Genomic DNA, 14,115 nt, shown 5'->3' with positions numbered 1-14,115 from the left:
CAAGCTGCTATTTCAAACGGATCTCTTTAGTCTTTTTTCCAAATAAAGCTTGCATTATTAAATATAAATAAACATGCATCTGTTGGATAAATGTGAAATGTTTGTAATTATATACAAAAGTCATGTTAACAGGTGCACAAAAGTTGCACATATTAGAACAGCGTGCATTTATATGAATTGATGTATACAAGTTGTATTTCGTCATGCTTAACGAACATTTTGGTTAATCGTAAAAATAACATTGCTAATGCTCACGTGATTTTAACATAAGACACGGTCGTTTGTAAAACCCCAAATAGATCAAACATGTCAAACATCTAAAATATCTTAATATTTATATCTATATTTGTATCAGTACCAATAATCGCATTTTTAACTGTACGGGGAATATCCGTGTTTACGTATCTATTAAAGTACTTTTGTCACAGTCCATAGAATTTCATAAAGTAAATTAAATTTCTATATACATAAATAGATCATTTTGTACGATTGTACTTGTTTGAACGGAGTGTTGTCGTACGTCAAAGGAATACATCTTACGGTAAGTTTTAAATAGTGTATTTTAAAACGTAATTATTTACATTTGTATATACAATAATACATGGGTTCTGGCTTTATGTGTAGTCATATTATGTTAAAGAATCATAGGTTAGAGGTTAACTGGTCAACTACGTACGGTGAATGATAATAATAATCTTGCACTAATGCAAAGAAGGCTCAAATATTTGTCATTGTTGTGTAACTTACAATTGAATAACATCTATGTAAACAGATTTGAAAAAGAAAACATTGCCATGTGTCTTGTATGACAGTTCTTACTTTACTCATCACGTGACAAAACATTCTGCTAGCAGGAAGGGAACAACAAAATGATGGTATAAGAAAACCACCATTAAACTCTGACTATAAAATTACTGTAAAGTTCTTTAACATGCTGAATATTGTCAAAGCTGTACGCTAAAAAAAAACCTTACATGATTTGAGGTTGAGTGGGGGAAAATCTTAATGAGAAAAAAACAAACCCTACCCCCTTCAAAGTCGTCCCATAAATAACCAACGACAAATTAAAGAATGATTGCAATTGATCTAGTGAATATGTCAGATACTTAAAATAGTATAAAACACACATAGAAACGGAGATCGAACCCGTCATCTTTGTGTTCGTAGTTCGATGCGCTAACAACTAAACATTTTCATAAAGAACAACAGAGTGGAATTGCCCTTTACTACATATGTATCCTGAATGTGAAACATAAACACAGTTAAACCCGGGATTTCCTCCCCCCCCCCCCCCAAAAAAAAAAATGTAGAAATTCGGAATAAAAGAAAACACGCCTGTAAGGACTATCACAGTATAAGGTAAAATGTTAAAATGATGTTGTTTGAACTCCTTCAATGATTAGTTGCTGCTTGCTTCATGTCCAGTGGCGTGGCAAATATTTCATGTATGTTCAAGACTATCACATCCTTTAACGTTATAAAACCTTTAGTAATTAGCTTATTCAGAGGTGTTCATACCATTTTTGATTACAAAATTATTCGGGTAGACTGAATATTTGGCTTTTCCATAACACAATTTGCAAGTATTATGATACGATTATAGTCTGTCGCAAGTTGACGATATTGGCTGGGCCGAGTTAAGAGAGAGATATTTATCCTGCAATTAGGTGGTTTACTATACAGAAACAGCCCTAACAGATATCGCACCTGCAAAGAAGATAGGGGTTAATATAAGTTGCAAAAACTTGTTTCCCAATCCACTATAAATAAATACTTTTAAACTAAGGGGAAATTAAACAAATCTATAATCTGAAATTGATAGTATAAGTCAGAAGACTCAAGAGCATTTATAGTTGAGGAAAAAAATTAAATAAATGTATTGATAGGTTAGCTCCTTTTCAATATATTTAAAATTTTAGAATGACGGGAAAAGTCTGACTCGCACTTTTACCGTATGCATAGCATTCAATTTGGTATTATCTGGGTCTCAAATCCAAAGAAAAGAAATCTAGATCAAATTTTGGTAGATGACCTTTTAATTATATAAAAAGAAAATTTGTGTTTTGGTGGTGAATATTTTACCTTGTACCGTAGGGAGAAAGAACAAGAAGTCCGAACATCAGCCAAAAATTCATAACCCTGACCTAAATACATTAACCACAATAAGTATAGCGAACTTTGATTTGTAGAAAAAATGTCAAATTCTAAGTAATTTGTATTTTTATTTATAATGGGTTTACCAGCGTGCCACAAAAATACGGCTTAGGGCAGTTAACATTTTACATCTAGTATAGTGAGATAACATATAATTGTACGAGGTGTAACGTCGCTGACCTATCGTAAAAATGGTGACTTGTATAATTGAAAATATATTCATCACGCATAGAAGATGTCTATTCGTTTTGTATTTCGTAAACATTGTCTACTCTTGGACTCGAACTAAGGACCTCAGTGTTACAAGTCAGTGATCTAACTGCGACTAAGCTTAAGAACGTTCTTTGCTAAACAATCGCTTACGACTGGCTTTACCTTTTATTAGTACAAAATGTATTATACAGAAAGTAATACAAAAAGGCAAACCTGTCACAGTTTTTTGGTGGCTTGATGTCTTAGACTCTGTCCTCTATTTTTCTGTTATTTTTGTTTTCTAAAGCATTGCAGCTTTTCATAATGTTTGCTACTCTTTGTTTTTTTATACCTTTTATCACATATTCGGAATCCTCCAATAGTTTTATCCATGTAGTGCCAAAAAAATAACTTATGCGCTGACCCCTACTTTTATTTTCTTAATTCATTACGTAAGGTTTAAAAGGCATTTTTTTTTAATATGAGAAAATCCTTGTTATCTTTTAATACATTGTAGTTGTTCAAAGAAAAAGGGGGACAATATTAAATGTGTGAAAAGTTTAAAGAGAAAAAAAAACATTCACGCAAAATTTCGAATTGAATATATCTAAAAAAAAAAAAACAAGGACACACGAGTACCATTTTTTCTGCTTACTAAGAACCATTATTAAATTACTATTAAATTATTATATGCCAGTCTTTTTACAAAGCTTGCTATAATTGTTACACAGGCACTTTTCTCAGAAAAAAAATCCTATATACCTTAATATAAAGGTATATTAGGGGGGGGGGGGGGAAATCTGAGACAAGTGCCTGTGAATTGTTACCTGCATCTACTAAAAGGTAGCCAGTACAAACGCACGCGTTTATGAATGGCATTTTATAAATAATGCAGGATACGAGCGCGCACAACATGTACGACATTACAATAATGTTACGAGAGTCCATTCGTCTGAACTCGGCCGATTCCGTACCCTCAAAAGGAGAGTAACGGATTCTACCGAGGATTGCCGAATGACGAGAGTCATGATGGGGTGTACAGAAAGATAGATAGATACTTTTCATAAAACCATGCAAGAACAAAGGTTACAGAGAAGTTGAAAAAAATAATATACATAAAAATAAAAAATACATTAAAAATAGAGAATAACAGTACTGAATAGAAAAAAATGAGCAAATATTTTTTTTTTTATAAAACAAGTGTGGACACAGATGAGTGTGGATAGTGTGTTTGGGTGTTTGACAGTGTCTTATGACAAAAGGGAGTTCTATGTTTTCCTATATGGTGTCATTAACTGTGTTTCACAATGACAACCAACCTGAGCATTAGGAGTATTGTTTATTTAATATTTAGTTTTTATGTTCAAGACAGGAATGGAAGAGACCGTATTATATACATTAGTTACTAAATGATTATGATAGAATAAGTTCCACATCTTTGATTTTGGATAATTGCATAATAGGTTCATTTTTTCATGTGTTTTTTTTTTTCTAAATGGGAGATGATTTATAGATTTGATAACATGATATAAGGAGCCTGTAATTCAATGGTTGTCGTTTGTTCGTGTGTTACATATTCACTTTTTGATATTTTTTGTACATACATAAGGTCGTTAGTTTTCTCGTTTGAATTGTTTTACATTGTCATTTCGGGGTCTTTTAAAGCTGATAATGGGGTATTGGCTTTACTCATTGTTGATGGCCATATGATGACCTGTAGTTGTTAATTTCTGTGTCATTTTGGTCTCTTGTGGAGAATTGTCTCATTGGCAATCATAGCACATCTTTTTTATATGTATTTGCTTACTATTTGTATGCTTCTATCTATATTATTTTGTGGTGGATCATTAATAAAAAAAAATTGATAAAATGTTCCTCAGATTAGAATACATTATTGGTTTTTAGTAATGATAATGCCTGACATGATCCTTGGGGCTAGATTATCTAGGAAGTAAACCTTTGTGCTGATTTTTATCAATTCTTTGATAATATCTCCTTCAAATCTGGTTGAAGTAAAGAAAAAATGACCAATATGACAATGATTTCACCCAACGAACCTTTGTGGGCATGCTTGAAAGACTCATAACTGCTCCAAAAGTAATCTGATAGAATTGCAAGCATATCAAGTGGATATTATCAACAGCTACTTAATTAGTCTTAATATGTCTAAATATAAAAAAAAAAAATAATAGTTTTCAAAATGTTATGCAAAATTATTCTCTTTTCATTTTTTTTTAATGTTATATGGATACAAATATAAGTGATACATGTATCATTACAGTATTTGTTGCGGTACAATGTTAATTCAGACAAATTAAGAAATAAACAAATGAATGAAAAATGTTGAACATGTACAATGAAATATAGTTTCAGAAATCAATTAGGCCAGATAGGCCTTATAATTTTTTTTTTAACATATTGAAGGACCATTTCTCCTCAGGACCGAGTCATCAGTAGGCAGTACAAATGTATTAAAACAACCTAGCATCATATTGCTAGTAGCGGGAGTAGCATTGTCGGGTAAATTTTGTCTTTTTTTAAATTTGGTAAATGGACATATAATGTTTGGTTCAAATTGAAATAGAATGTTTTTATCTCCCTATTACTTACATTGTATATAGAGGTGATACTTCTTTAACAAATCCTTGTACATGAGAGTTGTCTGTCAAATCTTTATTTCACAAAGAATGAATTGCATAACAATGAATTGAGCTCAAAGCAAAGTACTTTAATAATACACTTAGACAAAGAGCTAAATCCAGTGATATACTTTGTACTACATGTCCTTCATGAACATCCATCGACCAAAAAACTTTACCTCAATAACATGCCATACTACATGGTTGGATCAGAAGTCCCGAAAAAGACATGATTTTTTTTATTGTATTTCAAGTATATATGCATAGGTTAAAATTTTCTTGTGGTATAATCATTTAGTATCTAGCAACTATCAATTTGCTTCATGCACAAATTGATATAGGTTGAGTGCCCTTGGAAATAAGAACACCTCCACCTAATTTTAGTCAACTGATGAACAAACATTCAAAACTATAAAATGTTATCTATAAAGACTTGTCAGTGTCTATTTACCATTGCCCCTAAATCAGTGATATGTGTACACATAATTAAAGTACATATGCAAGACTAAAACTGACATTTGGTCTTTACTGACAATTAACTTCATTCCCCAAGTCATTTTCAAATCTGACTTCATGATAAAATAAGATTCCATATCTACATGTACAACCAATGAAAATCAAATATCCCTCTAATAGACTAGCATAGAAATCCCAGTTTTCTAAAATAGTAGCTAGTTGGAACCTAAAACTAAAAAAAAATGAAACAATATAAATAAATATTTATCTTAAATATTTCAAACGTATGTACATGTAATAATATAAATTCTCCAAAATTAGCCTTATTTTTCTTCTTTTTTTTTTTTGTCTTCTGTTTGAGACTGTAACTATATTGACCTCTAGATGTCTTTCAATTACAATCAGTTTGGTGTGGGTTGATGTTTGATTGTAAGATACGACTATAAAACATGTAAACAACCCCTGATCTACATTGTTATATGGAATCGTCCATAATGTAAACCCCTAAAATACAATGCTGTATGGAATCGTCCATAGCAGACGAAAGACATAGAATTCGCGAATACACGGTTTCCGCTGATAATGTCAGTTGTCATGACTGGTCATGACTGACATTAGATGCACCAAGAATTTCAGGGCTGTAATTTAGGTAATTTATACACACCAAAAGTGTACAAAAAACGTGTCATGTTTTTGTATACTAAATGATCATGAAATTGAGCCGTTTCCTTTAAGAAACATATACAAATATTTAAAAAAAATGTACATACGTTATCATTAAGATAAGATACGACTAAACATGTAAACAACCCCTGAGCTACAATGTTATATGGAATCGTCCATAATGTAAACCCCTAAAATACAATGTTGTATGGAATCGTCCATAGCAGGCGAAAGACAGAATTCGCGAATACATGGTTTCCGCTGTTAATGCCAGTTGTCATGACTGACATTAGATGAAATAGATATAGATATGTCTATAAACAGCTGATAAAGTCTATTCAATAGTCTAACTTTTTTGTTGGTTGAGATGTGTGGGATTGTGCAGCACATGTGTCCCTTCGCGGCCTTCAGTTTAGATTATAGACTAGAGAAGAGACTAAATGCGTACAAACCAGAGGCGGATTTAGAGGGGGGGCCCAGGGGGCCCGGGCCCCCCCTTTTTGGGAAAAAATTTGGTTGCTTATATAGGGAATCATTGAAGCGTGACTGGAGCGGGCCCCCTCTTAGGTCAGTCAGTGGGCCCCCACTTATGAAAATTTCTGGATCCGCCACTGCAAACCTGATGTCAAATGAAGATTTAGGAAATGTTATAACGTCAATCCTTTGAATTTATGAAACACAAACACATATGACAATTTTTCACATAAAAGGGATTGTAAAATTTTCCAAATGAACGTCCATTAAAATGCGTCTCAATAGAAGATTTCCCGCGCAAATGTCATGGGCTAGACCAAAACGAATTTTAGGTGTGTGTTGTCATTAATAAACATTCTGGTCAATGAACACAGTTAGATAAAATATATAAATATGTTAACTATATTTATATTGGTTTTCAGAAAAGTGACTTTATCAGAAAAAAAAAAATGTGGCAAACAACGGTAAATAGCATACATGTATATATCATCTTGACATGACATATATATGAAAACCCCTTAAGCATAATGGTGTGTGTATGGAATAGGTCATGGAATTGTCCAAACCAATACAGGTGAAATACGTAGACTTATAATTGTGGACACAGCAGTAAGATCAGATATAAGATCCTCATGAACCCGTAGTAAAAAGTAAAAAACTGTTAAAAAATCAAAATTTGCTGAAATTTGCTCGATTCACCTTGAAGTGAAGACAATAAAAATATAGAGTGAACCCCTATATAAAATAATACTGTGTTCTTGACGACTTTCCACCGCGATGATCGATAGAAATGATATTTATTATTTAGGTATGTAAATAGAAAATACAGGGTTTAAAAACATAAAGAATAACTGAAAAAATTCAAGAATTAAGCATTGGAAATACTGCTTACAATTCAATTCAATTCAATTCAATATTTTTCGCCTCCATTGTCTCTTTGGAGCCGCCCGTTGCCAACGGATATTGATGCTGGATTACAACATTTTGATTGTTGGTTGCTTAAAGTCCAGTGGCAAACATGTCATGCATGTTCAGGACGATAAACCGTTTTGCGCTCGGATCCCTTTCAGTTAAGTCCGAACCCTTTCCTTCGAGCCCATAGTCAGAAATCATTGCAGATAAGTTCTCCATATTCGAAAAAGGTAGTTGTTAAAAAGTTGTAAAAATAAGTTTGATTTTTAAACAAGGCTTGAACGATCTTTTACTGAAAAAATTAAAATAAATATAAAATTATTCTTTGATCATAAGAAGTACATTTATTTTTGAGATCCGCCTCTGAAAATAGAATATCAAAGTAATTTGTTTTGCATCTTATTACTTGCCTAATCGATTCTACAAGAATGTAGTTCAATAGACTCACGGATATTTAAAATACACAACATAATACATTATAATTATGCCAAGTGTATTTACCAATACACACTATTTCTTTCCAAATCTGATGACGGGTGGAATATTTTTTGAAGTCATTCAATTTACAACTACATACATTTAAATAATAATGAAGTTAAATCAATAATATATAGTAAACGAGCTACATGTACATAAACACGAAAATGTTGACTCCGCAGAGGTAAGGTTTGCTTAATTAATAAAACATTGATTACTAACTGGTGTTTATTAAATTTATAATAAAGCTCTCATAAATTTTTAAGCTTACATGTACGTACTTCCATATAAAATTTCTCATCAGGTTATATTTGTATCTATTAATTCCTATTTCACCAAACGATCGTCATATCAATGTACATATCAAATGATGACGTTTATTTCAGACCCTGTACTTCAGTTCATTTATATCGATTAATATTTATGTTTTGGTAAAAGTAGGATAGTGTGTTTCAATTGAACCAAATGTTAAAGTACAAAACATATTTACGCGGTTGGCCATTTTTTACAGTTCATAGGTTCGGATATCCGTAATTTGTTTGATATTTTTCTTCGTATCAACATAAAAATGTACACGAAATACATTTGTTTACTTGTGGTGTTCAACACACGTTGTACAAAATATATAACAGGAAACAAAATCAACACAGGTATGGTGGACATTTGATATTGAAAATGGATGGCACTTTATTTTTGAACAGTTATATATTCAGGTACTTTTTTATTCTCTCATTTTATTGAAAAGAATTCGATTTTTGGCCTTAATTTAGTCTTATTTTTAACATTTAATACCCCTCCCACCTTTTTTTTTTTTTTTTTAACGAAAATGCAAATCAAATGTACAAGTATGGTAATAATTAATTCTCGTAAATTCGATTGTTTTGGTTGAAAAAAACGTTATAGCTTGAAACTTCATATAAACCAACCGTTTCCTTTCAAATACAGTATTTAAAATTTTAAATATGACTTATCAATCTTTAATCCTGACATACATTTACAACTTGTTACCATCTTTTCCTTTTTCCATTTGCATATTATAAGCCAGAAGATGATGTATGAATGCCAATGAGACTACTCGTCACAAGAGACCAAATGACACATACATTAATAACTATTATATAGGTCACCGTACGGCCTTCAACAATGAAAAAAGCCGATACCGATTAGTCAGCTATAATATGCTGCGAAATAAAAAAAAATGTAAATACTCTATACTATACTTTATGATTTTGTTTGTTGCTATTTTTGGGACAACAACGATTTTCTTAGAGACAAGTCCTATGCATTTTTAGTCTACATTTTGTGTATTTTGAGTGTCTGGATTGGCTTCACAGAACAGAGAATAATTGATAATAAAACGTAGCTAATAAACAAAAAATACAGTTAAGAAAAGATCAAGAAAATGCAAAACTAATAAAGAAAAGATAATAATGGGATGCTAAAATATTTTTTAAAAAAATACCGAGTATTTTACAAAGTAAATAAAGAATAGAGAATAGTAAGGTGCTACAATACAGACATTACTGGATAATATACAAAATAAAGAACGAAAAGAGAATATTGTGGAGTTAAAATATAAAAGAATAGTGACTAACAGTCTCTTTGTGTCTTTGCTATAATCCACTAAAGCAATACTCTCCTAGCAAGTATTGCCTGTGTCTTTGATATTTTCCGCTGTAGGAATATGCTCTCAGCTAGTCTTTTAGTATTTGTACTTTATCCATTTCATGATTATACTCTTCGAGAGTCATTTTAAGTATGTGCTTTAATCCACTACATTAATACTCTCAGTCTCTCCTAACTATTTTTTTTCTGTGTCTGTTATAATTAACCCTCCACGAATACATTCTCGGCTAGTCTCTTTGTGCCTGTGCTTTTTATCCACTTCAGGATTACACTCTTGGCTAGTCTCTTTATGTCTATGCTATTTTCCACTACAGACACACTCTTGGCTAGTCTTTAAATGTCTGTCATAAAATACTGTAAAGGAATACTTTCCCGGCTTAAGACTATAGTTGTCAGTCATATGTAATACCACATGATTATACCTCATCGTCTTTTTTGAGTAATATCATAATCAAATGGAATACTCTCTCTCTCTCTCTCTCTCTCTCTCTCTCTCTCTCTCTCTCTCTCTCTCTCTCTCTCTCTCTCTCTCTCTCTCTCTCTCTCTCTCTCTCTCTCTCTCTCTCTCTCAAATTTACGTGTGTTTTCTATTAATGATATTATACAAATCAGGAACACTCTCAGCTAGGCTTGTTATGCCTGTGATATTATACAATACTGAAATGCTCTTTCGGCTAGGCTTTAAAATGTATGATATTATAAACTAAAGGAATTTTATATGAGTATTTTTTCTTTGATAGTATTTTTGTACCTGTGATCTAGTACTTCAGGAATATTCGCTTGGCTAGACGTTTTTGTCTAAGATATTATATTATTCATTAATATACTCCCTTGGCTACATGCAGCTATAGACATGACATTACTCTTATACTTTTATTTGCTATTTTAACTACAGCTTGGACGGATCAAGACATTTTAATTTTTTTCCAAACTGACTCCATGTAAGGTGTTGGTAAAGTGTGAGCGAACTTTCCTGTACAAATTTTATGTAAAAGACGCGTGAGGTTTGCTTTCATTATAAGAGACGAACATTCAGCATCTTGAAGAAACAACACTTTCTTTCGTATATCATATTTTAACAAGATCGACGGTTAAATTTGAACAGAAAAGAAATGTTTCCTCCTAATTGGTAGATAATAAAAACATGACATAATCCGCATGCGCTGTAGATTACATCTATCAGGCTTGTCATACTGACTCAAATGTGTCACGTTAAAAATAATACAGGGGAAAGGGGGGAGGTGTGAGATAGCAAATAAGGAGTCATTGATGTTTTTAAAATTTATTATAATTGATGTTGCATTTCATACATGTCATAGAAGGTAAACAAAAATAGTATCATCTTGTGATATAGAATATCAATTTTATAGATGAATGATCATCCTTAAATATAAAGTTTTACTATAAACAACTTAAATATTGTTTTGTATTTAAATGACATTTGAACAGAATTACTGTGCTATGATGTACTATAGACGTTGTTCTAAGTGTACACATTCTTTAACTTACACAATCACATCATTGCCTATATTGAAACAAAGGATAAATCAGCAAACCACATGAAGTAAATCGATTGATTGTTCTTTGTATTACCTCATCTCAGCAATATTGGCTAATGGTGATCAGTTTTTTATTGCCGAAGGAACCCAAAGTACCCGGAGAAAACCACCGACCTTTGGTAGGAAAAATGAAAATCCTAGTTACTTATGATTGAAGTTGCCGGCACCTGTTATGTGTTGAGTTCGATCTCCCGACCTTATTGTTGAAATGCTACATGTAGAGATCTAAGTGATCGAACTACTTTGTAATCCCGCAAGTAAAAGCTAGGTTCACACTGCGAATCAGATCAACTCGATCAATCCCGATCAAGACAAATTACGTGATCGGGAGACTGGTCTGACTCAATCGACAAGGATGTTCGGAATAGTCTACCCTACTCGTCATCGATCTGACCATCTACCCGAGAGTTTTTTACATGTCAAAAACAATCGAGTAAGGACCAAGATCACTCGAGAAGAGATCGGGAATTCGTGGAGTAGCGGTCAAATTGATCGGGAAAGGATCGTGTAGAGATCGAGATTGGTCGGAATACAACAAAATTTCCGATCAGTACTCGATCATTTCGACCTTTGCTCGACTAATGTCTGATCATTTCAGAGTGGTCCAATGTTTTCGCAAAGGGATTGGGTAATGGTCGAGTTGGTAGGGGGAAAAATAAATATAGAAGTCGCAGTGATCTGGAAGCGATCGGACATTGGTCGAGTTAATCTGGAAATGATCAGACATTAGTAGAACAAAGGTCGAAATGATCGAGTACTGATAAGAAATTTTGTTGTATTCCGATCAATCTCGATCTCTACACGATCCTTTCCCGATCAATTCGACCGCTACTCCACGAATTCGCGATCTCTTCTCGAGTGACTGGCGTCTTGGTCCTTACTTGATTGTTTTTGACATGTCAAAAACTCTCGGGTAGATAGTCAGATCGATGAGGGTAGACTATCCTGAACATCCTTGTCGATTGAGTCAGACCAGTCTACCGATCACGTAATTTATCTTAATCGGGCTTGATCGAGTTGATCTGATCGGCAGTGTGACAGCTTAACAGGTGCTTTCGACGCTCATCTTTATTGACTAGGATTCTTATTTCCATTTCAGGTTGAACCATGACCTCAAACATACGTGTAATGTACTGGATGTCACAATGAAAATAATAATTGTCCTGGCACTATCCTGTTATGCTTATGGAGTTATTGCTCAAGATTTAGACGCCCGTCTACTTTCAAATAGACTCAAGGAAATAAAACAGAGTATTGGGATTGATTACTTGCAAGTAGGTTTACATTTGTATGATTATGAATTGTCATTGGAAAACAAATTTCCCGTAAAAAAAAATGAAATTAAAAAAAAAACTACCTCTTAGAAAGTATTATAATCCCTGCCAAAAATACGCACCAAGAAAAAAAAAAAAGCGCTTCCAAAAACATAAATTTCGTATATGAATGTGGAACAAATCTTAAATTTTTGTATACGTACATGTAGATATTAAAAAAAAAAAAATTTAGACCGAGGACACCACTGACTTAGTATATTGCCATTAATTATATTTCTTTCACTGAATTTTGAAGCCATAAAGAACACTGAATTAACCAATCTGTTTGAAATACTTCAGAACATGTGTCCATACTTTGCTAAAAACAGATTTGTAACCCCTATGACTGATTTGTCTTTTCAATTTGAAGGTCGAGGTGTTTTCTTCGTAATAACACACCATCAAATGTTTGGCAACAAGAAATTCAAAGAATGACTACATTTTTATTTTTGACTGTTATTATTTTATATATGCGTTTTCATTTACCTTCAAGATATTATTGTTTTACAGGAAGAGTTTAACAAACTTCCATTTACTACAAAAACCGGAAATGGAACGAAACTTTTAGCTGATGTAAGTTTTGTTTGTTGACAACACAATATTTGATTGTGATTTTGAACATGAAGCATTTATCTTTTATAAGAATGCATAAATAAAATGGAAAATAAAAATCGGGAATCCCGCACCCGGACATACTTCAACTTGCCCCTAACCAAACATGTATACTAGTTCATTGTCAATGGACGCCATACTAAACTCTGAAATATACACAAGAAACTAAAATTTGAAATAAGACTAACAAAGGCCACAGGCTCCTGACTTGGGACAGGCGCAATAATGCGGTGGAGTTACATGTTTGTAAACATGTGTTTTGAAATCTCAACCCTCCCCTATACCTCTAGCCAATGTAGAAAATACAAATGCACAACAATACGCACAGTGAAACAATGTTTATACTAATATATTGGGTTTTATTTTACATTTAAATCTAACAATGAACAAATTGAAATTAAACATCAAATATTTTTTTACCAAGTATTGTATTTCAGTTTCATTTCTACTTAAAACGACAGCATTTAATCTTTAATTTCACCCACGTCAATTCTGATACATGCACACACAATATAGTTAGTTTAATTTATTATATTCGTACATTCGAATACTTACCTACATGCATACATACATTTATCAAAAAAGTATAGTCAATTCGTTGTCAAATCAGATATCGACGTTTGCACGAACCTTGAAACACGGTTTAAATATTTTTGTTTTTCTCCTCTTTCGTGTATCTTATTTCAAGTATCTCTTTTCTTTCATATATCTGTCATAAATGAACACATTCATGCATCTTTTTCTTGCATTGCAATCGAGAAAACACGTCTTTAAAAACATAATATAATATATACAATATATAAACAATTAAGGTCGTTGTAATCTACGCCACTTGACCTTAAACATCTTTCACAACCTCGATTTGATACTAGCGCGGAAAGTAAAAAATGGTAAACAAGTTGCTGGATAGTTTTATACTGTTCATTCGGGGGGCACTGTGTAGGCCTACTGATCAGTGAGATGGCTAGAATATCCTTACACTATTTTCATGTTCGTATTTAATATATATATTTTTACATATTTTAGATTTAGAATTCA

General features: G+C 32.5%; 1 protein-coding gene across 3 annotated transcripts in view; it reads left to right on the top strand.

The window, feature by feature from the left end:
• The first annotated feature begins 408 nt into the window (after nt 1-408).
• LOC143076898 (VWFA and cache domain-containing protein 1-like) overlaps nt 409-14,115 on the top strand; it is a 51,143-nt gene continuing 37,436 nt past the window's right edge. The window contains exons 1-3 of one of the 3 annotated variants that reach the window (XM_076252787.1): nt 409-541; nt 12,252-12,426; nt 12,976-13,038. In XM_076252787.1, coding sequence (XP_076108902.1) covers nt 12,298-12,426; nt 12,976-13,038 — 192 coding nt within the window. In that variant the 5' untranslated portion in view covers nt 409-541; nt 12,252-12,297. Of the gene's footprint in view, nt 542-8,019; nt 8,152-8,461; nt 8,681-12,251; nt 12,427-12,975; nt 13,039-14,115 lie in introns of those variants that run through there. The other 2 variants (XM_076252786.1, XM_076252785.1) reach the window with 2 other exon arrangements.

Source organism: Mytilus galloprovincialis, chromosome 5 (assembly GCF_965363235.1).
Source record: "Mytilus galloprovincialis chromosome 5, xbMytGall1.hap1.1, whole genome shotgun sequence".
NCBI lineage: Eukaryota > Metazoa > Mollusca > Bivalvia > Mytilida > Mytilidae > Mytilus > Mytilus galloprovincialis.
Note: the sequence above shows the minus strand (reverse complement) of the source record. Positions and strands in the feature narration are given on the sequence as shown.